The 26,653-nt window shown below is 46.2% G+C and overlaps 1 protein-coding gene and 2 long non-coding RNA genes across 3 annotated transcripts in view; 1 reads left to right on the forward strand and 2 right to left on the reverse strand.

The window, feature by feature from the left end:
* LOC123388287 lies at positions 1–22,210 on the reverse strand. Its single transcript, XR_006602828.1, has 3 exons — positions 22,077–22,210; positions 2,408–2,536; positions 1–375 (listed from the first exon to the last, which is right to left on the reverse strand). It is a non-coding gene; the product is annotated as an uncharacterized LOC123388287 (long non-coding RNA).
* The window catches only part of THBS1 (thrombospondin 1), a 13,547-nt gene continuing 3,192 nt past the window's right edge, over positions 16,299–26,653 (forward strand). The window contains exons 1-16 of the mRNA XM_045067628.1: positions 16,299–16,472; positions 17,018–17,113; positions 17,374–17,936; positions 18,820–18,895; positions 19,199–19,398; positions 19,507–19,629; positions 20,621–20,714; positions 22,101–22,274; positions 22,566–22,742; positions 23,062–23,235; positions 23,498–23,625; positions 23,740–23,892; positions 24,243–24,461; positions 24,940–25,047; positions 25,549–25,708; positions 25,855–25,973. Of these exons, the coding sequence (XP_044923563.1) occupies positions 17,047–17,113; positions 17,374–17,936; positions 18,820–18,895; positions 19,199–19,398; positions 19,507–19,629; positions 20,621–20,714; positions 22,101–22,274; positions 22,566–22,742; positions 23,062–23,235; positions 23,498–23,625; positions 23,740–23,892; positions 24,243–24,461; positions 24,940–25,047; positions 25,549–25,708; positions 25,855–25,973 (2,535 nt within the window). The 5' untranslated portion in view covers positions 16,299–16,472; positions 17,018–17,046. The remainder of the gene's footprint in view (positions 16,473–17,017; positions 17,114–17,373; positions 17,937–18,819; positions 18,896–19,198; positions 19,399–19,506; positions 19,630–20,620; positions 20,715–22,100; positions 22,275–22,565; positions 22,743–23,061; positions 23,236–23,497; positions 23,626–23,739; positions 23,893–24,242; positions 24,462–24,939; positions 25,048–25,548; positions 25,709–25,854; positions 25,974–26,653) is intronic.
* Positions 24,520–25,892, reverse strand: LOC123388286. Its single transcript, XR_006602827.1, has 2 exons — positions 25,762–25,892; positions 24,520–25,143 (listed from the first exon to the last, which is right to left on the reverse strand). It is a non-coding gene; the product is annotated as an uncharacterized LOC123388286 (long non-coding RNA).

A 26,653-nucleotide genomic window follows, 5' to 3' on the forward strand; every position in this document is an offset into this window, starting at 1 on the left:
CTGATGCAGAGTTTGATCCCACGACCTTGAGACCATAACCTGAGCCAAAATCAAGAGTCAAATGCTTAACAGACTGAGCCACCCAGGTACCCCTGCCTACTTTTCTGCTGGAGTATTCAGTTTTCTTGGAGCTGAAAAGATTGTGAAGATACATGAATATCTCCTTGGTCATATATATGTTACAAATATTGTCACTGTCATTTAATTTTGACTTGGTTTGTGGTGTCATTTCACACTCAGCATCTTTAAGTTGTGTGTCATCAAATCTATTCATATTTTCCTTTTCAGTTTCTCCCTGTTTTCAAGTGTAGAAATTATTTCTCCACAGGATCCAACATCAAGGTTGATTTTCTTCATGTTCGTATGATTCAGTCTCTGCATTTTGAAAAAAAATAATGCATTGACATGATTACAGGGCAAAGTTTATAGATTTATGTACATACATAGTGGTCTTGCCTCTACCCCTCCCTTCCTCACCCAAACAACCCCCTTTCCCTGTAGGTATTCATTTTTATTAGTGTCCTGTTCACATTTTCAGTACTTCTTTGTGAAAACTCTAAAAAAAATTATCTATTTGATCCTTCTGGAACTAATATAGAATATTGCATATTGAAAAGGATTGGGTTTTTTCCTACTAATGTTCCTAATTGGTTAAAGCTAAGAGCAAAATGTTGATTTCTGAACATTTATTTTGAATACATTTATATTATTAATTTTTAATAATTTTTCAGTTTGTCATCTTGGGTTTTAGATAGATGATCATGTCACCTTTTTTTATTTATACTGATGATGTCATCCTCTCCTTGCAAATAGTATATTCTTATTCTAGTTCTTATTTTGTTATGTCAAAATAAATCACCACTTTTCTTTGTAACAAATTTATAGTGATAACTTATAATACTGCCTATGATTTGTAATCATAAGAATCTTTTCCAGCTCTCAAAAAGAATGACCGTTACCACCTCTAGAGTTGCTCTTATCATTTCTTTTAGTTAGGATGGGCTACATTACATTGCATTTTCATGTTAGTGAACAACCATGAAATCTTAAAAACTTAGAACCATGAGGGTTTTTTTTCTCACTTAGGGAATTTATCACCATGGATCATGGGAAGCTCAGTTCCACGCTAGACAGACTCCAGGACCCATTCTGTTGGAGGTTATACGATCAAACATTTGTCAGCTGTTGATGCTCAGGCTGGGGGAAGGAAAGGTGGAAAATTATGCACTCATTCCCACAGCCTTCTTTCTGGGACACATGTCATTTCCAGTCACATTTTACCAGCCAAATTAAGTCATATGACCATCTTGGCTGCCTTTAAAAGAACCTAGAAATTCTATCCTACTACTTGCCTAAAAGAAAACTAGTTGGAGGGGCACCTGGGTGGCTAAGTGGGTTAAAGCCTCTGCCTTCAGCTCAGGTCATGATTCCAGGGTCCTGGGATCAAGCCCTGCATTGGGCTCTCCGCTCAGTGGGGAGCCTGCTTCCTCCTCTCTCTCTCTGCCTACTCATGATCTCTATCTGTCAAATAAATAAATAAAATATTTTTTTAAAAAAAGAAAACTACTTGGAAGTGTGAGTATACAGCACTAACAAACTATAGTGTCAGTCTAAACACACACATCTGTATACACACCCACAAATGTATGAATGGATTCTTCAACATCGGTGATAGTTTTTAAGGTATCTTGGGGTTTTGGCAGTGACAGAAGTGATCCATGTTAATTGTACTAACTAATGAGATGATTTTTTTAAAGAGAGCGTAAGTAAAAGGGGCAGGGGGAGAAGAAGAGAGAATCTTAAGCAGGCTCCATGTTCAATGCAGAACCCAACATGGGGCTCAGTTTCACAACCCCAAGATCATGATCTGAGTTGAAATCAAGAGTCAGACACTCAACCAACTGAGCCACCCACATGTTCCCTAACTAGATGATTTTTAATAGACTCTCTAATCCAGTAATGCTAACCTTCCAATTCCAAATGAATTTTTTAAACTTGTGAATTGTTAGGGGTTTGACTTACTTCTTCCCTTCCTTTTAGTCTAAATTAATTAATGTTTACTATGATTTGCTGGTGGCTGATTTCCAGATTTAGGTTCATAATCATATACAGCACAGCTAGTAATTTAATTATAAATGCAAGTAATCCCTAAGAGGCCACAGTTTACTTTCAGATCTTACTGATTTCATACCCTAAGAAAGTCCTTAAATTATAACACTGATCAATAAAGTGATGGCCACATATTCATAAATGTCAAGCAATTACTAAATAATTTGGCCTGGTAAATCATTCCTAATTGTGTCTGAAGTCAAAGGTATCACCAAATCTTTCCTCATCTGAGGTTAATTGCATTCCTTATACAAAGCAACTGGTTGCCATGAAGAAAGTGGAGTCATTCAAACCTCACCATCCCAAACCAAGCAGGATCTTCCATTTCCATAGCCTCCATCACACCCATTCGGTTGGCTTGCCTAAGACATGAAATTACATAGAAATTCTCTTCTGAATCCCCAGAACATGTCGGTGAACCAAGAGCCTGAAAATATACAATTATGGTATTAAATCATTGATTAGTGACACAGAAAAACTGAGTGTTTTTATAGCATGCACTCCTTAAGAGATTTGTCTATTGACATTAAAATCCCCAGTGGGAGTTCTCGCTGGTATGGGCTGTGAGGATTCTGGTTGGAGTACTATGATAATGCATTTACTTACAAGATGGAAGGTTGGGGCAGAAATATGTGTTCCCCCATCCCCTCCCAAAAAGCTTTGTAATCATGATATATATTAATAACACATATAGTACACACACATATAGTAACACATATAGTACACTCTCTCTCTATATATATAATATATAGTAACACATATAGTACACTCATGCATGCATATATACATTTTTTAAACATGACCCTGGAAGACCATGTTCTTTCACTTGCTCTTCTTCCTATTGTCCTATTACAGGAGACCCTCAGTCAGGATTTTGAAGTTTGTTTGTTTGGGGTGTGGTTAATGTTCTGTTCCGTTAAAGTAAGGCACACACTGGGGCACCTGGGTGGCTCAGTGGGTTAAAGCCTCTGCCTTCGGCTCCGGTCATGTTCCCAGGGTCCTGGGATCGAGCTCCGCATTGGGCTCTCTGCTCAGCAGGGAGCCTGCTTCCCTCTCTCTCTCTCTCTGCCTGCCTCTCTGCCTACTGTGATCTCTGTCTGTCAAATAGTTAAATAAAATCTTTTAAAAAATGTTTTAAAAAAAAAAGTAAGGCACACACTGCTGAGGGAAAATCTAGCACCAACCACCGTCAAATGGCCCCGCCCCCTCCTCTGGTTTATACTAGCCTTAGCAATTAGGTAAGTTAGTATTGTTTTAAAATGGCTATTCTTTGCCTGGTCTCCCTTGGAATGCATTTCTCACTCGCAGCCCAACTCCCCCATGCCAGCCCAGAATTAGATTAATCCTCAACAAGTGGCCCATTTTGCACTTGATCTTAGCCAAAAGGCCAAGAAGCGATTCAAGTGGCCCATTTTGGATGACAATTCTGAGTGGATGCTCCTAATGTCATAGCGTGTCTTTTATGGTTTTTCCCCCCCTTCATTGTATTCCTTCATTGATGTTTTTGACCTGGGTCCAGAAATGGTCTGGTTCATACCATTTAATTTTATACCTTTTGTTTCATTTCATTTAAATTTTAGGAAATAATGGGTATTTAAAAGAATAAGCATTTAAAATCAAACAAAGAAAGGGTGGAAATGAGCAGAGCATGGGATGACCATTTGAGAGTCATGACCAAAAGGGCCCAGAAAAGCCTTTCCACTGCGCTCTGCAGGGATGTCTGCCTGGGTTCCAATACATCTGTTCTATTTTTTGCTACTCCCAAGCAAGTTCATGTTCCCTCAAAATAAACCACCAAATCTGAGGATATATAATTAATATAGAATGATATGTAATTATTTGTCTCACCTTAGATGTAAAACGGTGTCCTTCCTTAATGTGCCTGCGTGTGTGAATAGCAGAAGACAGAACTCTTTCTGTTGTGTGAAGAAAAAAAGGAGCAAATCTAATCGCAGGCATAAATACCTTTCTAGAACCGCACTTAAGATAGTGGGTTCCCTGGGACAGCAGATCCTTGGGATATTATCAAGCACTGCAAAGGGGAAAAAAGATCTGTGGTCCAGTGGGATTAAATAAATTCAAACAATGTTCTTCATGTAGACTTCTCTGTATCCTTAACATGAGGTTAATGGCCCTTCTGAATCTCCAGTGCAGTCTTAAATACACGTTTAGCTGTTTCCTGAATTTATTTAATTACAAAAACCAACTTTTGAAAAATGCTTGGTGGCACATATTTTAGGAATCCCTACTCTAAAAGAAAGAAAAACGTAAATAATTGTTTAGTTGAAAAGACAACCTCATTTGAAATTAGCAGATGATGGGACGCCTGGGCGGCTCAGTTGGTTATGAAGCTCAGGTCATGATCCAGCTCAGGTCATGATCCCAGAATCCTGGGATCCAGCCCCACATCAGACTCATTGCTCAGTGGGGAGCCTGCTTCTCCCTCTCCCTCTGCTGCTCCCCCTGTTTGTACTTGTTCACTCTCTATCTCTCTCTCTCTCTCTCTGTCTCTGTCAAATAAATAAATAAAACCTTTAAAACATAAAAATAAAAGCATCCAAAAAAAATTAAGCATCCAACTCTTGGTTTCAACTCAGGTCATGCTCTCAGGGTTATGAGATCAAGCCCTGCATCAGGCTTTGCCCTCAGCATGGAGTCTGCTTGAGATTCTCTCTTTCCCCCTCTGCCCCTCCCCCTCACTCACTCTCTCACACGTGCAATCTCTCTCTCAAATAAGCAAAATCTTTTAAAAAAAATAAGAGAAAGAAAGAAAGAAAAGAAAACACAGCTAGTTCTTCCCTAGAGACCCACCAGAGCCAAGGTGTACCTGTGCAACCTTTGACTTTGGCAGGGATCCCCCAGCCTGAGCAGTGATTCATTACAGGGTCATCTGGACATGTCTTACTATGTCCATCTCTGTTTCAGACAATAACTCAGCTAGTCTTTAGATCAGTGTCCTAATAGGTGATGGTGGAAACTTCCCTGGTTGGGGGTCCAGGAGGGGAGCAAGATCGTCATGCCTGAACCTGGCCCACGTGTCTTCTTCCACCAGGCCGGGCTAGCTGGGAGGATCGCTGTTGTTTTTTTACGAATGTCATCCGGGGTAATTCATTCTTCTGTCTTTGCCATTCAGCCATAACTGTGGTGGGAGGATTTTTTTTTTCTTTGAGTATTTTGTGTGTGTGTTTTAAACCTAAACTGTTCAAAGAAAATATGTGTTGTTCCTGGACCTCTATGTAGCATGTTTTCTGAATTAGATGCATTTTCACAGAGAATTAGTCTTTAAATCCCTGTGAGCTTAAAAATAGACCAAGAACCAAATGTTTCCTCTCTCTTTGGAATGTAAAGTGTTTTTGTGAGTGGGTATTGGTTTTCCTTTGGGGGAGTGCAGAGGGAGTAGCATAATTAAGCAAATCAAGAAAAGAAAGAAAATAATTTAACTATTTCCCATACCACCCATACTTAGAGACATACTTATATTCATAGTAAAGCTTATACTGGATATTCATTTATTCATTCATCCACTCTTTCATTCACAAAAGTTGACTGTGGACCTACCAAGTTCAAGGTGCTGTGCTGAGAGAAATGTACAGGAAGAAGCCTGGAACATTTAAGAGCAGGATATTGATAGACATACAAATGGAAGTTTTTAATGATTTGAGCTTCTTAGATTTTTGATTTTTGACTAATTAAAGCTCAGGAAAAGTGATAACATTGGTGTTGGCAAAAGTGCCAGCAAAGGAGTTATCAGACAGAACAATCCGCAGCAAATTTCATCAGCCAAGAAACTTCAATTCTTTATACCCATCCAAGGAGAAAGTTAATTATGGCTTTGGTTAATTGTTCTCCTGGCTCTGTGGTATTATCTTAACACAGAAGGCAAGAGGAGGCAAAAAGGAGTTGAAAGAACAATCCTTCTACAATACACTGGGGAGAATCAAAAAACACAGATGTTCCTCTCTAGGACCCTTGTGACTGATCAGATTCTCCTACCCAGACCCTAAAAGGACTTAGCCAAAGCAATAATGTTAGCTGTGAATGTTAACACATTAATCAGTCTTTCTTCTGTATGGAAAGTTCCAAGACTTTCTGAACAGAGTCCTTCAAGACTCAGCTTATATCCTCTGTGACCTCTGCACACTCAAGCCCCCACACAAAACCAAGCCGGCCTTGGCCCCTACTCAGCACTCCCACACACCCTTCTTGTCTTCACTACTCATCCCTCACCATCAGCATTTTTCTGGGTCCCTCTCCCTCACAGGTCTGGTAGATATATGATGGGTCTTTAGCATATACTAGGCACTCAAAAGATGTATTATAATACATAAGCTATGAAATTTTCAGAGAATGTATCTGAGGGAAACATTAAAAAATACTCATGCACATTTAAATAATAAACACTACATTAAAGGTGGTTTACATCTATAAACAGAAAAAAATCTGGCAAACAGCAAAAAAACAATGACCTATCTCACAGGGTACATGGAACCACAGCTTCCAAGAGGTAATTAGCCTAAAGGTAACTCTCAGCTCTAACCACTAAAAGTGTGGAGTCTGCTTATTTTTAATAGTGGGGAGCATTTCATTTTGTTAAGATTTATTTGTCAGCGCATGAGAGAGCACAAGCAGGGGGAGCACCAGGCAGAGAGAGGGAGAAGCAGAATCCCACTGAGCAGGGAGCCCGATGCAGGACTTGAGCCCAGGTCCCTGGGATCACAATCTTGGCTGAAGGCAGACACTTAACCGACTGAGCCATCCAGGCGCTCCACTGGTGGGAAGAATTTTGGAGCAAGATGTTGACACACGTGCTCACATGAATACTGAAGGCATCATGATTTGAGACACTGATATCTTGGATCAATTAAAGCTTTAATTGTTGGAGCTCACCCTTCAAACTTTGCAACACTGTCACACGGAGAGCACTGGGTGTTATACACAACTTTTGAATTCTAGAACTCTACATCTGAAACTAATGATGCACCAAATGTTGGCTAATTGAATTTAAATAAATAAATAAGCAAACATAAAATGTCTCTATCTTCATGAAAGGAAAAAATATGTGAGGATATAATCAAAACGTAGGCTAGTTTATCTGGAACATGACTTGGTATACATAGCTCTTGTTCTGCTAGGCTGTAACGACTTATCCTTGGTAAACAATTCATGTAGATTATTATAATAATTACCACAGCTAAGTCTCACTTTCCTTTCCCCCTTCTGGCTTCATTTTTTCTTCTCCAATGTCCATAGATGTGTCCATGTCTACTGTGTTCCTGAATCCATGCCTTTAACAATGCCTACCACACCTGGCTTATGTAAGCTTATGTAAGCCCAGGTACCACAAGAGGAAAACCATATGCCCCTTGCTCTGGTGGTCTTTCACGTGGTCGCCTCTGTGGTCATCCTGTGGGGTGCTCCCCACGCTCTCTCCCTCTTAAGTCTCCCTCCTAAGCATCTCCTCCAGGAGATGGAAGAGTCCAGTTAGGCGGGCCTAAAATTATGTAGTTTAATGAGTCTTGTTTAAGAAAAAGATTACAAAATTATGAGTTCAAAATGAGGTAAAAATGGATCTTTATTGGAAATGAGAACTGTCACAGCAAACTAAAAACTACTTCAAGTAAGAAACACCAGGGACATCAAAAAATCCAGAAAAATTAACAAACTATTTGCATCATAAAACTTCTGTAACATTTTTCCACAGACTCCCTTCTGGCTCCACACATTTAAAACTCTGCTTCTGGTGCTCACTTCGGCAGCACATATACTAAAAAAAAAAAACTCTGCTTCTGGTGCTCACTTCAGCAGCACATATACTAAAAAAAAAAACTCTATTTCTGGGGCGCCTGGGTGGCTCAGTGGATTAAGCCTCTGCCTTCGGCTTAGGTCATGAGCTCAAAGTCCTAGGATCCAGCCCCACGTCGGGCTCTCTGCTCAGCAGGGAGCCTGCTTCCCCCTCTCTCTCTGCCTGCCTCTCTGCCTGCTTGTGATCTCTGTCTGTCAAATAAATAAATAAAATCTTAAAAAAAAAAAACTGTTTCTGCTCCACTATACACATGTGTGCAGGGTCAGACACAGTAGCACACGTACAGCAATGCTGCCTCTAGCCCTACACCTTCCTGTTAGGACACCAGCAGGTGACAGGAAAACTCATGGAAGCCATTCCCATGCTACGATGGCTAGTGATTACTTCACAACAGGTACAAGTGACTGCAAACATATGTGTCTTTCTACTGTGTCCCTTTAGCCAAAAATTGCCTGTGGTCACTTTAACTCTCCAACATGAGAAATGTGACAGATGCAAGTTAGAATGAAAAAATCCATGGAGTTGTGGTTAAAATATCTTTTGTACACGTTACCGAACATTTGATCATGTGACCACCTCACTAGCGCCTCTCTAGGGCCTTGGAAGGGGCCCAGCACAGAGGAGTCCGTGAAACTGAAGTTCCCCCAGCTTGTTGGTAAATCGCTCTCTACCCAACTCTCACTCCTCCCAAGGAGTCCAGCCCCTACCTACCAGATTTGAGAAGACCCATGAGGCTCAATGTGCCAAGCACTGTGCCTTAGGGAAGGATGGACACACTGACCAGGGAAACAGCAAAAAGAAGCCATACAGATGCCCTCTGACTTCAAGTCTTGGGACAAAGTGTGATGAGGGCAGGGATTAGGATTCTGATGAAAGTTAGGGCTTCAAACTCAAACAAGTGGACTCGAGGTCATTGAATAATGAGCATTTGGATCATAAAGAGGAGAAGGGATTCACAAGAGAGAGGTGAAAGAGGAGAAAATGAGAGAGGAGAGAGGAACAGTAAAGAAACAAAGAAGTATGGGAGGAAAAGAAGAGAAAAACAAGAAGTTTCCTGTGTACACCTCTTCCCTGGGAAGCAGTCTTGTTTATCTTTGTAGTAACATTTACAAGCTTTCTTCAGACGATACACTCATCCTCTTAAATTAGAAAGAGTGACAGTTCTCTTGGCTCCATTCTGCGAAATGCCAGTTGTCATGATCTCACTATTACAAAAGGGAAAAGGGAGGGAAAAAACCACCTCCCAAGAGATTAATATCACTGAAAACAAATGCCCAGTGGCCCGGCCATTTGGTCACTGTCCACGTTCCCCAGTGGCATGTGAGTTTTTCGTCCAGACCTAAATTGGATGCTAATTTCCATGTCATCGTCAATCTTCAAAACTCTTCAGGCAATAGTTGGCGTTTTCTTTATGTTTGCTTGCCTTACTCTTTTAACTGACTCCTGTAATTTTCTTCCAGGAAAAAAAAAAAAAGGATAACAACAGAAGACTTGGAAAGATCACTTAATCTGGACTGCACATGTGAAGACTGTTGAGAAAATTTGAAAAATTATTATTTATAAATGGGTGGCTTGAAGTAGCATATTGAACCTCAGAAAAGTTAAATTCTGTAGGAGGAATGTGTTTAATCAACATCAGAGACAAAGTCCCTCAAAGAAATCCTGGAAACTCCATTGTCTCATAGCTTTGCAGTGTCATAGACTTCCTTCGTGACAGGGACCCCTGAAGGTCACTAAATTCCAGATTAACTACCATCCATGCCATTAGTGAAAACATCCAGGAGACATTTCTCAACCCATCTCTGTAACATTCCAACATATCACAATCTCCACTTTGGGGAAATCATTATTCCCAAAAATAGCAGCATTACTCCACATACTTTGTGAAAATAAATAGATCGACACCTTTACAATCTCAATAAAAAAAAAACGTACAGGGTACAGAATTAAAGCACATCCTATCCCTTTGCAAGCTAACTTGTCTGTACATTTCCCAGCCCTTGAACCACCTGTGAGGCTTACATACCTTACCCAGGTGCTCCCTGAGCCCTTCAGTTGCAGACAGAACAACTAAACATCTCACTCTACAAAAGATTTGGTTAGTGATGGGCTGAAGGATTCTTTCATACTTCCCGAAAGCCTGAGGTCAGATTTCCTCTAGTTCCATACCCTGCTCAAGAATCAAAGGGATTCTCCATTGCATACTTGGCTGGGAAAATCTGAAGTAATGGTGCATTTCTAAAGCATTTGGCAATCCCAACCTCAACCCAAGATGTAGCACGTCTCCCAGGAGCAGCGAAGTGTTACAGAAAAGTCAAGAGGATCAGGAAACCACCAGAATCAGGGACTCTGAGAGGAGCAGAGAGAAAAATAGAAACAGGTTTGGTCAATAAGCTGTGTTCAGAGTCTTCTCTGTCTTCCCCTCCTTCCTCTTCCCTTCACCTCCTGGGTCTCCCACCTCTCATGCTTTGTTGTTGTTGTTTTTTTTTTAATTTATTTTTATTTATTTTTTTTTAAGATTTTATTTATTTATTTGACAGACAGAGATCACAAGTAGGCAGAGAGGCAGGCAGAGAGAGAGAGAGAGAGAGAGGGAAGCAGGCTTCCCGCGGAGCAGGGAGCCCGATGCGGGGCTCGATCCCAGGACCCCGAGATCATGACCCGAGCCGAAGGCAGCAGCCCAAACCACTGAACCACCCAGGCGCCCCATATTTATTTATTTATTTATTTATTTATTTATTTATTTATTTAAGATAGCAAGAGAGAGAACACAAGCTGGTGGAAGGGCAAAGGGAAAGGGAGAAGCAGGCTTCCCACTGAGCAGAGAGCCCAATGGATACAGGGCTCCATCCCAGGACCCCAGGATCATGACCTGAGCTGAAGGCAGACGGCCAATGGACTGAGCCACCCAGGCACCCCTCATACCTTTTCTTAACAGATAGAATTGGAATGTTCTTCTGCCGATTTTAATACTGAGACATCTTTGCAACCATATGCGATGAATCTCAAACAGCAGAATGCCACCAAGGGGAAGATTGAACTAGAGGTCACGGCACCTGGGCTGTTTTCCCCGACTTCCACCACCGATAGGCTCTTGGACCTCATTCAAGTCATTTCCCTTCCTTGAATCAACTTCCTCTATTAACTGAGTGGTTGGACTAGATGATTATTTCTGGCTTAAAAAGTTCCAGGATTTGGGGCACCTGGGTAGCTCAGTGGGTTCAGCCTCTGCTTTCGGCTCAGGTCATGATCTCAGGGTCCTGGGATCCAGCCCCGCTTCGGGCTCTCTGCTCAGCGGTGAGCCTGCTTCCCCCTCTCTCTGCCTGCCTCTCTGCCTACTTGTGATATCTCTCTCTCTCTCTCTCTCTCTCTCACTCTCTGTCAAATGAATGAATAAAATCTTTAAAAAAAAAAAAAGTTCCAGGATTTTATTTTTGGAGGAATTTCAAGCACTGGGAGAGAAAGAAGCAAATGGAAGGCAGGAGGCTTTCTTTGGATGCATTACACTAAGACCAGTCAGTGACTCTCAGCCTCCTCCCCTTATCCCTAAGACTGCCTTCAGATGTATGCCCTTCTTGTGAGGTGGCAAATGTAGAAAAGAAAAAGTTGACACACTGAAACCCAAATCAACCATACCTATGAATGCTCCAGAAGGACACCGAGATGATAGAGCATAAAAGTTGAAAAGAGAATAAGTCAGAGGGTCTAGCATAACATGGGGACTACATATTTTCTAATAGGCATCTTTTAAGAGAGTAGAACGTGAAAGTTCTCACATACACAAGAAAATAATTATGTGAACTGATGGATGTGTTGATTAACTTGATGGAATGAACCCTTTCCCAATGGATGTGTATATCAAATCAGCACATTGAGCATATATTTTCTGTATCTGATCATTTTGTCAATTTACCTCAATAAAGCTGAAAAAAAAAAAAAAAAACTCATAGAGAAGACCGTGAAAGGGAAATTGAAGAGGCTGCTCCAGCTTTTCACCATCGACTCAAGGAGTCCTGCACCCCCATCCAGAGGACCAATGGGTCTTTTCTCAAAGACAGCATGGCAGGGAGGGGTCTGTCATTAATCTCTGGTAAGAGGAATTCCCTCACTTTCCCTTCTTGCTAAATCTTTCTGCTTCCATCTCTGGACCCAAGCTGAGACCTCATCACCTCCTTTTTTTTTCTTCTTCTTGCCCCATGTCCTCAATTTCCGAGCCAGTCCATTTCCCAACTCCTTCACTCACAGTCCCACTACTCCTGTCTAGCCTTTCCTCTGTGAGTACCCTGGGCTACATCTCAGCAGTAGGTAGTGTTTGCTGCTGACAAAGGCAAAAGGAGAGAAAGAATGGCACAACTTCTCCAGAAAGTGCTTGAATAATATATATGAAGAGTCTTTAGTATATTTTATCCTATGACCTCGTCTTCTTTCTCTTATCCTAAAGAAGTCAGAAGAGGTTCCAGGAAAGAATGAGTGAAAAGGCAATCCAGGGCAGATGAAAAAGAGCTGTAGGAGTTGTGATTTTGTGGCCCTGCATAATAGGAAACAGCAACAAATTGGCCTAAGTAATCAACACATATCCAGAGAAATCTGGAGGCAAGACCGCCTTCAGGTTGGGTAGATTTAGCAACTCCTGAAAATGTAGTCTAACTTTCCGGTTCTCTCCAGATCTCTGCTTTTCCTTCCTCAAAGTTGGTCTCTTGCTAAGTTTGGCTCCCCTAGAGGCCAACAGCGCTTCTCAGCGTTCTTGTCCACGTCCAAATGGAGCCAAGAGAGAGCCTGATTTCACTGGGCTTTTTCTTAAAAGTAAGAAAGATCTTTTCCCAGAAGCCTTCAGCAAAATTCTCATTGGCCAGAACTGGGTCACAAGGCAATGCCCAAATCAATCACTGTCTGGGAAGGGGATAATGGTAGTGGAGAAAGGAGTTACCCTGAAGCCAATCGCTCTACCCCTCCTTACTGAAATCAATTCCCAGAGGGTACTGCTTCAATCCTGTGGGGAGGGGCGCAATGTCTGGGAGTCAGGCACCTCGTGCAGCCCAAGGGCAAAGGCATAGCAACATGAAATGGTATATAGCTGGTTGGGGAAATGGTGAGTCGTCCAATCCCTTGGCACCATAAATTCACTTGGGCACAAAGGGCCTTGGAAATTCAACTATTAGGGCCCTTTCCAAACCCCAGCCTTTGGGTCCTTACAATATAGTCCTTATACACAAGAAAATAAAATTTACTTTGAAAAACTAAATAATAAAGAATGTAAGGTGATGCGTTATGTGGCAGAGATCAGCCACATTTCAAAGTTTCACAGAAAGAAGAAACAGTGCAACATAAAGCCATTGGAATGTATCTCACGAAGGAGGCAGATTGGTGTTCCATTGAAGGATAAGAAAAATCGCCTAGTGACTTCCCTCTGGCTTAGCTCATCCAGGTAGCTAACCTGAAATAACTCTGAGCTATGAGCTACCGAAAAATATTCAGAGGGAATGAATTTGTGATGTCTTCACTGTAGAGATGCTATGATTTTAGTCTATTCTAGAATTCAATAATTTTTGGGTGCTGCTCACTGAAGAAATTTTTCACTGGGGAACATTTCCAATATGTTGGGTTTTTTTTTTTAAATCCCTACACAAAAACACAGCCCACCTTGCTGTTCTTTGCTAGATAAACAAAATTTTTTTTCTCAATTATCCTGCTCTCCTTAATCACATGTAATTTTTAAACTAGCTGTTACTGACAGTCCTTTCCTCCTATTTGATGGCGGTGTTTTTAGGTCAATTCCACATCCGATTAAGGAAACTTGAAAAAAGGAAATCCTACAGCAAAAATGCCATATGCCTTCCAATTTAATTTTAAAGACATAATCCTCAAGGATAGCAACTTGGCAAAGAGAGAACTGAACCCTTTTCTGGAAGACCCATCACTTGGGTCCATGTCAGTTTATTGGCCTGAAATTCCAGCATTTGTAAATACATACCCAAGAGGGATGACATCCTTCCAATTAAAGGTGTAGGTTTTCTTTCCCCTTTTTTTCCATTGCAGCTTCTCTCAAAGCTTCCCCGAGGTATTTAGGTTTCTCGGGAATATTTTCATCACACATTGACCAGCAGGAATGTGGGTGAGTTTCTAACAGGGCCCAAACACCCCCTCCACTGGGACCTGTCCTTTCCACCAGAAAAACGAAGAGCGCTGTGATTTGGGAAAGGGTATTTGTGTTTGAGCTAAATAACTCCTTACCTCTGTCAGCTTTCTTTGACAAGAGAGCTCTTCCCTGCTACTATACAGGTCACCTTCCCATCTGTAGAGCATGCCCAAGGATAAAGTTCTTCTCCTTGTTTTGTTAAAAGAAGCCAAGTTCCAAGAAAATCCAGAGGGATTCTCACAGTCCCTTAGTCACGGAAGCAGCTAGCCTGAAGGGACATTCCAGTGAACGTCTATCCTTGCCTATCTATCTCCCCAGGGGAGATGAGCTTTTTACAAAAGGAAAGATGTATCCTTTTTGTGGGCCTCTTGTGGCCCTTATGCCCCCCGCTGATCTGTATAAAATTAGCAAGTGGGCGAGTAAGCAGGGGGCCATCAGCTGGCCAAGGCTCCAAACACTGTGCCTAAGTATTTGATATGATGAAGAATTAACAGCAAGTGAAAAGAAAAAATTGCCTTTCAAGGAGCACACAGGGTGCTAAGGAAAAAGGAGAGGGACATACATGGCTGCTGACTCTGGAATCTTCAGATCTGTTTGGATGAGTCACCACCAATGACTTCTGCAATAGGAATCTGATTTGACTAATCATCCGAAAGAAACTTTTATTTCTGTCTCCCAACATGTGAAATCTATCTGGCCGTCAGGTTTAGTTACTACTTAAGCAACAAACCGACATGTGTCTTAGAAACATACTTGTCATCTTCCAGAAGTACTCAATGTATATTGAGTAACTAGCAAACATTCATGCTGTAATCCCACACACACGTGCACCTTGTCACACAAACACTCCCACACAGGAAAAGTGAAACTGCCCTTTGATGAACGCACACTGGTGGGTGTTTCCAGCGGTTAGGAGTCCTGCCAGGTGTGAGTCCTAAGAAGGAAGGTGAAGGAACCGGAGGGCTTTCCCCAGGCTGTGGCTGAGATCCTTATTTGGTAAAGCTACTACCTAGCCTTCTGCGTCTCAAGGCCAGCCTGATAGCGCAGGACCACAGCAGGGGAAGTGTGGCTGCTGACATCCCAGCCCTAAGAGATGAATGGAATTCCAGGCAGCTGGAGTCACGCTGGCTTGAGACACTGGTTTGGAGACCAGACTTCCAATGACAGAAGCATTAAGCCGCCGCGCTCATGGTAATTGGTGCACCCACAGAAATGTAACCCACACCTCGGTTTCAGGAGCTAAAAAATGAAAAGAACGTTGAGGGAGGAAAAAAAGGAAATAAAATGTTAGGTGGAGGATAATTTATTACTTTATGGGTCTGTTCTGTAAATAGCTTAAGACCCTAGAGCCAGATGGCTCCGCAAATCCTCCAACCAGGAGTCACGTTAAGAAGCACGAGTGGGCATAAAAACTGTTTTTCAAGACACAAGTTCGGTTTGGGCTCAAGGGGAAGTAGATAGGGAGTACGTTTGTTTCCTTAACATTCCCGGCTAGAAAGAAGCGGTCTTCGCGGGTCCCCTTCATCACAATACATATACCGCCCCCAAGCGGCCAGCCGTGGAAGCGCGGTAGCCGGCCCACCGGCGACTTTCGCGGGGACTTGGGCGCCAGGCAGCTGCAGAAAGTGTGCCCCGACGGGCAGCGGGAACGCGGGCTCCGTTCACCGCCCGGATGGCCGATGCGGCCCCGCACTCAGCTCCTTTAGGGCTCGGGCGGAGGGCGGGCGCGTGGTCCCGCACCCCGTTGGATGGATGGAGGAAGGTCCCCAAACACACCCCAGCGGGAACTTCTTTAACGATTGGTTCTCCCTCGGCCCCATTTACCCCGTCGGGCTTCTTTGGTTTTACAAACGGGCTCGGTCCCCAAGTGTCAGCCCTCGCCCAGGTATTCAAGATGGGTTTGCCTGAAACCGTCCCCCCCCCCCAGAAGGGTCTGGGGGCGGGGGGATGGGGGAGGGTGACTAAAGCCTTGTCGCCGCTCGGGTTGCTCACACGGGACTCCCGGAGCCAAGGTGCGGATGGTGAGCGCGCCAAGTCTGCGTAGGCGGGCACCTATTTTTCAGAGACTTTCCACCACTCCTCGCCCCGACCCCCACCCCTCCGCTCTCTAGCCGGAAAGTTATGCGCCAGGCAGCGGGGGGGGCGGAGAGAGGAACCCAGACCGCCCCCCCGGCGCCGGCCGGGCCGCCTCCCATTGGCCAGAGGGATCCCCAGGAATGTGAGAGTGACTTTAAAAGCGCGCCGCGCGGCGGCCTGACCAGCCACTGCTTCCGAGCCGGCTGGGTAGTCCCGGGTCCCGCAAGCCTCCCCGCGCAGCCTCCGACTCCGGCCGCCGCCTCCTCGGGCGCTTTGCCCGCCCCGCGCCTCTCCCGGACTCGGACCCGGCGCTGCGCCCTCGCCACCACTCCGGGCCGCTGCACTCAGGTAAGGGCTCTCCGGGCGGCCGCTGAGGACCGATGCTGCCCTGGTCAGCCCCCTTGAACTCCGAGGCTTCAGCCCCGCGGGGACTTCGGACCTCCTAGTCTTCGCTTTCCTCCGCTATCCCTCTCGTCGAAGGGCTCCAGAGCTATTCTCTCCGGCCTTGGGGTTCACAAGGCCAACTCGCCAGAACTCCCCAGGATTTTTTTTATTCTCCCAGGCCTCCCCCACACCTTTCTCTCGGGGGTCTAGAGGAAAGGCTCCGTGCCTCCCTGTGCCCCCAAACTGTATCTCCTGCTGTTTACCTTCAGCTTCCCAAGGAAAAGTCCCCAGGTGGTTGGTCTTTGCCCCAAGGCTACCCCTGCAACTTTAAAACCACAGTCTCCTCCCCCCCCCCCCCCGCTCTTTTTCTTCCTGATGCCCTGTCCAAAGTAAATACTGTCGTTCTCCAGTCCTGCAAATGTGGGGCCGAAGGGGGATGCCCCAGGTCTTCGTGCCCACCCTCCCTGCTTGGCTGCCTCTGACCCTGGGCTCTGTGTTTCCTGTTACAGGCTCCCTGCTGGGCACCAACAGCTCCACCATGGGGCTAGCCTGGGGACTCAGTGTCCTATTCCTGTTGCATTTATGTGGCTCCAGCCGCATTCCAGGTGAGTCTGTGTACTACCTTTTGAGAGCGGAGGTAAGATGAGGGGGAGCCGCTTACGCCTAGTGTGCCTCCCTCCCATGCTCTCCTCTGCCAGCTGTTTCTCCCCAGAGCCCTGATGGAACATCAACAGGCAGGTTCCCTCTAACCCTGGGGTTTATTCAGTTCTTTCCGGGGTTGCTTAGAGTTTTCGCCCTGTCCTGTAGTCCCCATCCCTGGCCTCAGCCTACAAAGCTCACTGTGTGTCCTGCTCCTGTTGAACAGAGTCCGGGGGGGGAGACAACAGCGTATTCGACATCTTTGAACTCACTGGAGCTGCCCGTAAGGGCTCTGGGCGCCGACTGGTGAAGGGTCCCGACCCTTCCAGCCCAGCTTTCCGCATTGAGGATGCCAACCTGATCCCTGCCGTGCCCGATGACAAATTCCAAGACCTAGTGGATGCCGTGCGGGCAGAGAAAGGCTTCCTTCTCTTGGCCTCCCTGAGGCAGATGAAGAAGACCCGAGGCACACTGCTGGCCATAGAACGGAAAGATCGCTCCGGCCACGTCTTCAGTGTGGTCTCCAATGGCAAAGCGGGCACCCTGGACCTGAGCCTGACCGTGCAGGGCATGCAGCATGTGGTGTCGGTGGAGGAGGCGCTCCTGGCGACTGGCCAGTGGAAGAGCATCACCCTGTTCGTGCAGGAGGACCGGGCCCAGCTGTACATTGACTGTGAGAAGATGGAGAATGCGGAGCTAGATGTCCCCATCCAGAGCATCTTCACCAGGGACCTGGCCAGCGTGGCTAGACTCCGCATCGCGAAAGGAGGGGTCAATGACAACTTCCAGGTGAGGCATGTTCTCCAGTTCCTGGTCCATGGGCTCGGCTGTGTAGCAGCTGACTTGCCAGGAGACGCAGGGTTTCCAGTACAGAAGAGCTTGCTTGCCTGTGGCTTAAAGCAGTGGTTCTCCAACTTCAGGGAGCATCAGACTCCCCTGCAGGGCTTGAGAAAACACACAGAGTTTCAGAGTCAGGGTGTCTGGGATGGGGCCTGATGATTTGCATTTCTAACAAATTCCAGCTGAAGCTCCTGCTGGTGCTGGTGTTCTGGGGATGGAACTCTGAAAACCCGCTAAAGGAGACAAGAAATGGTTTTCCCATAACCACCTGTTCAAGCTTTAGAGACTCTGTATGCTCTCCTTAAGTAACTTGTTTCCAAGCGTTCTACCGATTGTAATGTAGCTTGAAATGGATCCTGTGAGCAGAATAAATACCATTTGGCTATCTGATTCTCCATGGGGATGGAGCAGGTCTCCGTAGATGAAAATAGTGGGGGGTTTTGCTGCTGCAGCCTCTTCCTTGCTTAAACATCTAGGTTTTTGCAACTGTGGCTTTGAAACTCCCACATCTAACTCTTAGACACTGGAGAGTGTCATTATATCCTCTGTTCTTAGTATCCGATTCCATTTCCTGTATACCCAAGTAGGCTGATAACAGATTTCTTTGTAAAGTACTGAAGACTTGGCAGGAGACCCAATTAAGATTGTGAAGTTGTTTGGCAGTTTACGTTGGTGTGTTATTTTGACATGGTGATCTTTAAAGGGAGCTCTTTCAAACTTCTAGAACCTCTATTGTGTGCTTTTCCTGGCATAAACCATCTCCCCCACCCATTTCCCCCCAGCATCCCCACCCCCCACCACCCTACAAGTAATGTGTGTCCTCTGCCCCCAGGGGGTGCTGCAGAATGTGAGGTTTGTCTTCGGAACCACACCAGAAGCCATCCTCAGGAACAAAGGCTGTTCCAGCTGTGAGTACACCCTTCTATATTCTGGGGGGCATTTGAGGACATTCAGGGGGTTCCACCCAAAACAAGCTGAGAAACTTAGGGAATGGTGGCCGTGCATAAATTGCCCCGGGTAACTTAGTTAAGAGGTGTATAAAAGTGACTTCAAAGGGGGATCCACATATATGGATCCCCCGCCCCCGCCCCATGTCCTTCACCCCAGGTTTAAGGTCTTTCCAAATAGGATCTCCAGTGGCTGGCCGGTGAGAGCAGCTATGTGAAGATCTTCCATTACTTTTCTCATGGCATTCCGTTCTTTCTTGGCAGCCACCAATGTCCTTCTGACCCTCGACAACAATGTGGTTAACGGCTCCAGCCCTGCCATCCGCACTAACTACATTGGCCACAAGACGAAGGATCTGCAAGCCATCTGCGGCATCTCCTGTGATGAGCTGTCCAGCATGGTCCTGGAGTTGAGGGGACTGCGCACCATCGTCACCACACTCCAGGACAGCATCCGCAAAGTGGTCAGTGGCCTCCACTCACAGCCCCTAAGCACAAGCTCCTGAAAGTGTAGCACGGATGACACCCCCTTCTGCTTAAAATGACACTAATGACTTTTCTCCCCCTTCTAGACTGAAGAGAACAAAGAGTTGGCCATTGAGCTGAGGCGGCCTCCCCTCTGCTACCACAATGGAGTTCAGTACAGGAATAACGAGGAATGGACCGTGGATAGCTGTACGGAATGTCGCTGTCAGGTGAGGGATCATTCCAGAATGAAATAAAGGGTGGTGTGTTTGAAGCCAGTCTCTAGGGAAATACCCAGGTGGCCACACAAGCTCTTTCTACACTCCATTGTCTGAGACTGAAGTGGGTTTGTTTTTTTCCCCCCAAGATGCAGTTGTGACCTCCCTAAAATCTTGAAACTCCCAGAAAGTTTTTCAAAGTCTTTATACCCCAGGCTCAGTATCTAAAAGAACAAATCTGCTAGGACATTTGAGTAATTTCCCTGCTTTTGTTCAAAGGCTAAGTGTTGAATGTCTGGTAAATAAAACCTGGTCGGAACATTCCTTTTATTTTCCCAACCCTGACTTTGTATTCAGCAATGACACTGAGATTCCCTTAATACAGTACTGATTGTTCAAGTCGCTCAGGCCGACACTGTGAAGACGTAACTGTCTACTTAGCTCAAATGGCACTGTGGGCAGTGTGCATATCGGTGACTCTCCCCAAAACCAGTGCCGGGCAATGTGGGACAATTCGCCTGATGTGCTGAGCAAAGTCTGCTTCAATTAAAAAAAAAAAAACCTGGGTTGCTAGATTTAGGAGCTCCCTTGATTTTCATTCTTCTCAATATAAAATCAGATCTACACATGAAGGTAGAAAATGCTCACTGATCTTGATTGACTCTATAAAGAGAAAAATTTCAAGTTTAAAAGTCCTGGCTGGGTTTGGAGTTCATTGTCAGACACCCATTAAAAGGTTAGAGTCAAGCTCTTTGGTGGTTCTGTTTGGAAAAGTTCTACATGCTGTCCCTTCCCCCACTTAGTATCAATTAAAAAAGAACTCTCTGAGGTACTAAAACTGTCTTCAAAATACAGTGACTGCAAATAAGACAGATCTATTAAACTCCTTCCACTGGAGCATTTACAGCCCTGACCACGTTTCGTCTTATAATTATAATGTTACAGTACATGAACTTCTGCTTCCAATATGCCCCATAACCCATGTCTCCCTCTTGCCCTGCAGAACTCCGTTACCATCTGCAAGAAAGTGTCCTGCCCCATCATGCCTTGCTCCAATGCCACAGTCCCTGATGGAGAATGCTGCCCACGGTGCTGGCGTAAGTTTGTAAAACCACATAACCGTTCTTGAGTGACAAGGCCTATTCTCCGTATCCACGGGGCCCTGGAACCCCGCCCCCATTTCCACTGTGTGTTTCAACTCCCTGTTTCCTGCTGCGGCGTCTGGTTAACTGATGGCCTGGCTGCTCTCTAGGAAGTAATGATCTCGGCCCAGCTTACTAATTTCAACCTGATGCGTGGAGGAAAGGGGAGACGAATGTGTAGCGGCACTAGCTCTAAACAGACTGCTTCTAGAATCTGACACTGTGGCCCACAGTGAAGAAAAATGTGCTCACCAGATAAAATGGCCGGTCTGTGGTGCAAACACTGAACTTAATTGGGGCCTGAAGTTTTACCCATTTTATCTGCTGGAGTAGGAGGCCTAAGAATAATAGCAGTTCTAGTTTCCGGCCACGGGCATAAATAAGGCCCTAGATTGTTCCGTAGCACCCTATCCCCTGGTTGGTGTTGCCAGTGTAAAGTAATCACTCTGCTCAGACAATATTGAGTATAGTACGGACAAGTCATAAAGTGATTCAGCACAATAAAGACAAGACCTGAAGCAGGAACATAGCACTCCCCATACACCTCCACATAGCCCCACCCCTGCCCACAGCTGGTCACAGCTCAGAATAAGCAGTCTCATCCAGCAACCATGTTCGTGCGACTGGCTGTGATGATCACGGGCACAGCTGCTTCTGTTCAGCTATCCCCTTTAGGTGTGGGCTGGGGGGAGCAAAGACAGCTGGAGAGCAGTAGAGTCCTGACCTTGAATCCGGGATTGCTAGGAAAACTTCTAGCTGCCGGCAAGAGCAACAAGTTCTCTGCCTTGTGTCTGATACAGCGACATGTGACTGTATCCTGGGGCCTGGGTGGATGGTCTACAAGCCCATTCTCTGGTGAAAATACATGCAGAGAAGGCCCCACATGCTAGGGTAAGAGGAGCTGTGCAGTGATTTATTTAACTTCATGACTGAGTAGGAGGCAGAGCCAACAGCGGAAAAGCTGCCTTCAAGTTCATCTGCCAAACACATGGTCTATGGCTCCCCTGACAATCCAAATGGACTCCTGTGAGCCTACACATCTAGTACTCTTGGAAATGCAAATCAAGATCTCCACATCAGGAAAGGGAAATGCACTTAAGAATGCTGAGAAAGGAGGCCCCATGGGTAGACTAACATGTGCTGGGAGAAGGTGGGGCAGTGCTGAGCCTTCCCTTACCCCAGTGCTATACATGTAATGACAGGGGATAGACCCTCTGGCTGTTGGCCTAAGAAATATTGGCTTTTTGCCTTCTGGCAAAGGAAAAAGGTCCCAAAGAGTGTGAGCTACAGACTAGCACGTCCTTGGTGATCACGTACCAAATGACCCTGCTTCCTCTGCAGCCAGCGACTCTGCGGATGACGGCTGGTCCCCGTGGTCTGAGTGGACCTCCTGCTCGGCGACCTGTGGCAATGGAATCCAGCAGCGCGGTCGCTCTTGTGACAGTCTCAACAACCGGTGCGAGGGTTCCTCCGTCCAGACGCGGACCTGTCACATTCAGGAGTGCGATAAGAGATGTGAGCATCTTGGCCACTTGACAGTGAAGAGCACAGGGTTGGCATAAAGGTTAAGGGTACAGTTCCTCAACTGTCTGCATCCCAACCCCAATTCTGCTCACCTTTGCACCCTTGAGCACAACCTCCCTCTCTGAGGCTCTTTCCCCAAATGCAAACTGGGGGGGAATCATAGCTCTTGATGGGTTATTGTGGAGTTATTGAAAGGATTTCATTTAGGTAATGAATTCAAAGCAGTTAGCGTGGAGCTTGACACCCGATGGGCACCCTATAACCATCAGCTGTGTATTTTAGTTAAACAGGATGGTGGCTGGAGCCACTGGTCTCCGTGGTCATCTTGTTCCGTGACCTGTGGTGATGGTGTGATCACAAGAATTCGACTCTGCAATTCTCCGAGCCCCCAGATGAACGGGAAACCATGTGAAGGCGAAGCCCGGGAGACCAAAGCCTGCAAAAAAGATGCCTGCCCCAGTAAGTGCGTGTGTGTGCTGTGCAGCTGAGGGCTGAGCGCTGGCTCAGTGCGGCGGGATGCCTGGCATCTGTGGCCTCCAGTTCTGTGGGTCACGGGGGGGGGGGGGAGGTAAAGGTTACTCCCTAGGGAACAAGTAGAAGCAAAGTCCTGCATGCTCAGCAGCTTCTTTTAATAAGAAACAGAAAACCATTTCAAACTCTCTTCCCGAACATTCTGTCCATGTATCAGAGGAGCAGAAGTTCACTTGAACAAATGATAGGTGAGGTATTTGGAAATTGACCTTAACTTGGGCCTGTGGTTCCCTTCCCTTCTTTGCAGTCAATGGAGGCTGGGGTCCCTGGTCACTGTGGGACATCTGTTCTGTCACCTGTGGAGGAGGGGTACAGAAACGTAGCCGGCTCTGCAACAGCCCCACACCCCAGTTTGGAGGCAAGGACTGTGTTGGGGATGCAACGGAAAAGCAGATCTGCAACAAGCAGGACTGTCCAATTGGTGAGTCATGCAGCCCAGGATGAGAGCACCCTTGGGAGTTTGGGTTTCTTTGTTGTTGTTTCACTGAAATCCATGGTCAGCATTTGGGTTGGCGGGTAGTTTGGCTTTGAATGGTCCTGCGTGTTCGGACCGTACTGTCCATCAGGCATTTCCGCGTGAATGGTTATGTATACCCCATGATATTTATGACCCTCTGATCTTGTGAGGAGCATGCCAATGACAGCTGCTCAGACTGACCATTGGCCTGTCTCCCTGATCTCAGACGGATGCCTGTCCAATCCCTGCTTTGCTGGGGTCAAGTGTACGAGTTACCCCGATGGCAGCTGGAAATGCGGTGCCTGCCCCCCGGGCTATGGTGGAAATGGTGTCCAGTGCCAAGATGTCGATGAGGTAAGGACCATGCTGGTGGTGTTACTGGGTCCCAGGGTAACGGTTCAACTTGTCCCAGCCCCTTCCCAGGGTGGCACTCCTGACCCAGGAGGCACACTGTTGTTTCTCCCACAGTGCAAAGAAGTACCTGACGCCTGCTTCCACCACAACGGTGAGCACCGGTGTGAGAACACGGACCCCGGCTACAACTGCCTGCCCTGCCCGCCGCGCTTCACAGGCCCGCAGCCCTTCGGCCGGGGTGTGGAGCACGCCACCGCCAACAAACAGGTAGATGGGACTGGGACTCCCCAATTGGAGTGGGCAGGCAGGGGGAGCCAGCAAAGGGAGGCTGTCCTTTCACAGCCTTCCCAAAAACTGGGAGAGGGTTGAACATACAGCCTTGGGGCAAGGGACAGTCCACTGAAAACCCAGCAGGGGAAAAACAGCCTCTCACAATAGAAAAATGCTGCTCTGGACTCCGTGGTGAGCCAATGGGCACGTACATCTCCGGGGGGGCGGGGGTGGAGGAGGAGTACCCCACACTCCTTCTCCTCATGGAGCCTCTATCTCTGGGGAGACCAGAAGGATGCGGGGTCTCACGAAGGCTCTGCATTCACTTGGGGACACTGTGCCCACAGGTGTGCAAGCCGCGCAACCCCTGCACAGATGGGACGCATGACTGCAACAAGAACGCCAAGTGCAGCTACCTGGGCCACTACAGCGACCCCATGTACCGCTGTGAGTGCAAGCCCGGCTACGCGGGCAACGGCATCATCTGCGGGGAAGACACGGACCTGGACGGATGGCCCAACGAAGACCTGGTGTGCGTGGCCAATGCCACCTACCACTGCAAAAAGGTAGCGCCCACTTTCCCGCGTGCTCACAAAAGCAAGCATGTCATCCTGACCCAGGGAGGAGGCTGAACAATCTTTAATGCTTAAAGTTTGAACATGAAAGTGAAAGATGAAATCACACAAAGGCAGAATGGCATAAAGTGTTCACATTAAATCCCCTGGTGCCATGAATATGAAGAGGGTGGGCCCTTTTGGCTGGTGCAGTCCAGAGTGGATTCTTTTCTCCAGAAAAATGTTCACGACTCTCCCAAACACCAGCAGGGCAGGGCTGGTGCTCCCAGCATGGATTAAGCACGGGGCACTTAGACAAATGACATACCCCCAAGAAAATGCTTAGATGATCTTCCCATTAGAGACAACAAGATGGCATCAGGGAGCACAGCAGATCTGGTCCGTGTGAGGGTTCTGGGGGCCCTGCCCCGGGCTCAGGCTGAGTGAAGGACACATGGACCAAGCCCTCATGTGAGTCTTCTCTTTCCAGGATAACTGCCCCAACCTGCCCAACTCCGGGCAGGAGGACTATGACAAGGATGGAATCGGTGACGCCTGTGATGACGATGATGACAATGATAAAATCCCAGATGACAGGGTAAGGATGTGGCCCAGGCCTCCTCCATCCCCCTTCTCCACATAGTAGCAGCCTCTGGGACTCCCATGCAGAGTCACTTGGGGGCACTCCGAACACCTAGATGTTGCCAAGAGAAGATTTAAAATGAGGGGTTTGGTTTTTCATCATCACCTTCCCCCTGCCCCACCTCCAGTTTGAGCAAGACAGACACTAAGACCATGGCTCTCTGGACTGAGATTATAAATGACAGTCAGTTGCCCAGATCTGTTTCACATTCTTACCTAAATGACATTAAGATTTCTATCTGATGTACTGGGAACTGGGGTGGTGTCCTTAGATTTACATTTTACTGACTTGTAACCCACAGCGATCCATTTTCCATTCATCAGGCCCTGCCTTTTAACCTCCTAGGGAAGGAGTAAATAGAAAATGTCCCACGTGGTTGCAGTTTGATGTAACAGACCACCGCGGGATTGGCCTTGTTGCGTGAACAGTGTCGTAAAATGCTCCATTCTTTTGCAGGACAATTGCCCATTCCACTACAACCCAGCCCAGTATGACTATGACCGAGATGATGTGGGAGACCGCTGTGACAACTGCCCCTACAACCACAACCCAGACCAGGCCGACACAGACAACAACGGGGAGGGAGACGCCTGTGCTGCAGACATTGATGGGGACGGTAAGGCACTCCCTGATGGCAGCAGGTCTGTAGGCAGTGGGGACCACTCTCACCTGAGTTCTCTCCAGCCTTGGCTCTGGGTGGGCAGTTGGTTGAACCCCGGCAGCTGGACACTCCAGCCCTGACCGATTCCCTGTGCTCTGCAGGTATCCTCAATGAACGAGACAACTGCCAATACGTCTACAACGTGGACCAGAGGGACACCGATATGGATGGGGTCGGAGATCAGTGTGACAACTGCCCTCTGGAACACAATCCAGATCAGGTAGGTGGGCTCCGTGGGGGACCCTCCAGTAGAGTATACTGGAATAGCTTTAGCTAGGCCCTTACTTTAAAAAAAAAAAAAAAGTTAGAGTTCAAACCTTTCCATGACCATGGCTCTCAGAGGTCTCAAAGCCAACTGGCACATTTGCACGACAGCACCTGTAGATCCTTAGTGTGACCATCTGATAATTTCACTCTTCTCTATCAGGCCTTACCTACTCTGCATGTCTAACAAATTATAAAAGGAAGAAATCTAGTAACTCTACTTATATTAATCATTTCTAACACTATAATGATATAATCTGACTGTAAGAAAACCTCAAGCTAAAAACACTTCCAGAAGCTAGAGAAATTCCTGTTTCTAAATTGGCATTGCAAACAGATTATTCTCTACTTGTGTGAAGGAGTGCTACAGGTAGATCTTAGCCAGAGCAGGTTCCATGTCTGCAAGTATTTCTTTTTACGTGTAACTGGCCATCATATTCTAGCAATGTAAGTTAAGGCCAGTCTTTTTTTTCTTTTTTTTTTTTTTTAATGCTTCGCTATAGAAATTTGGAAACCAGCTGAGCTAATGGCCTCTGTTTTGAGTTTGAGTCTTACCATAAACTCCTTTCATATCATTTAATCTCCCTGGAAGAGTTTTTTGTTCCTCAGATTGTAATATTTATAAACATTCAGGCA

The sequence above is a fragment of the Mustela putorius genome, unplaced genomic scaffold, assembly GCF_011764305.1.
Source record: "Mustela putorius furo isolate JIRA1106 unplaced genomic scaffold, ASM1176430v1.1 tig00003898_pilon_pilon_pilon, whole genome shotgun sequence".
Taxonomy (NCBI): domain Eukaryota; kingdom Metazoa; phylum Chordata; class Mammalia; order Carnivora; family Mustelidae; genus Mustela; species Mustela putorius.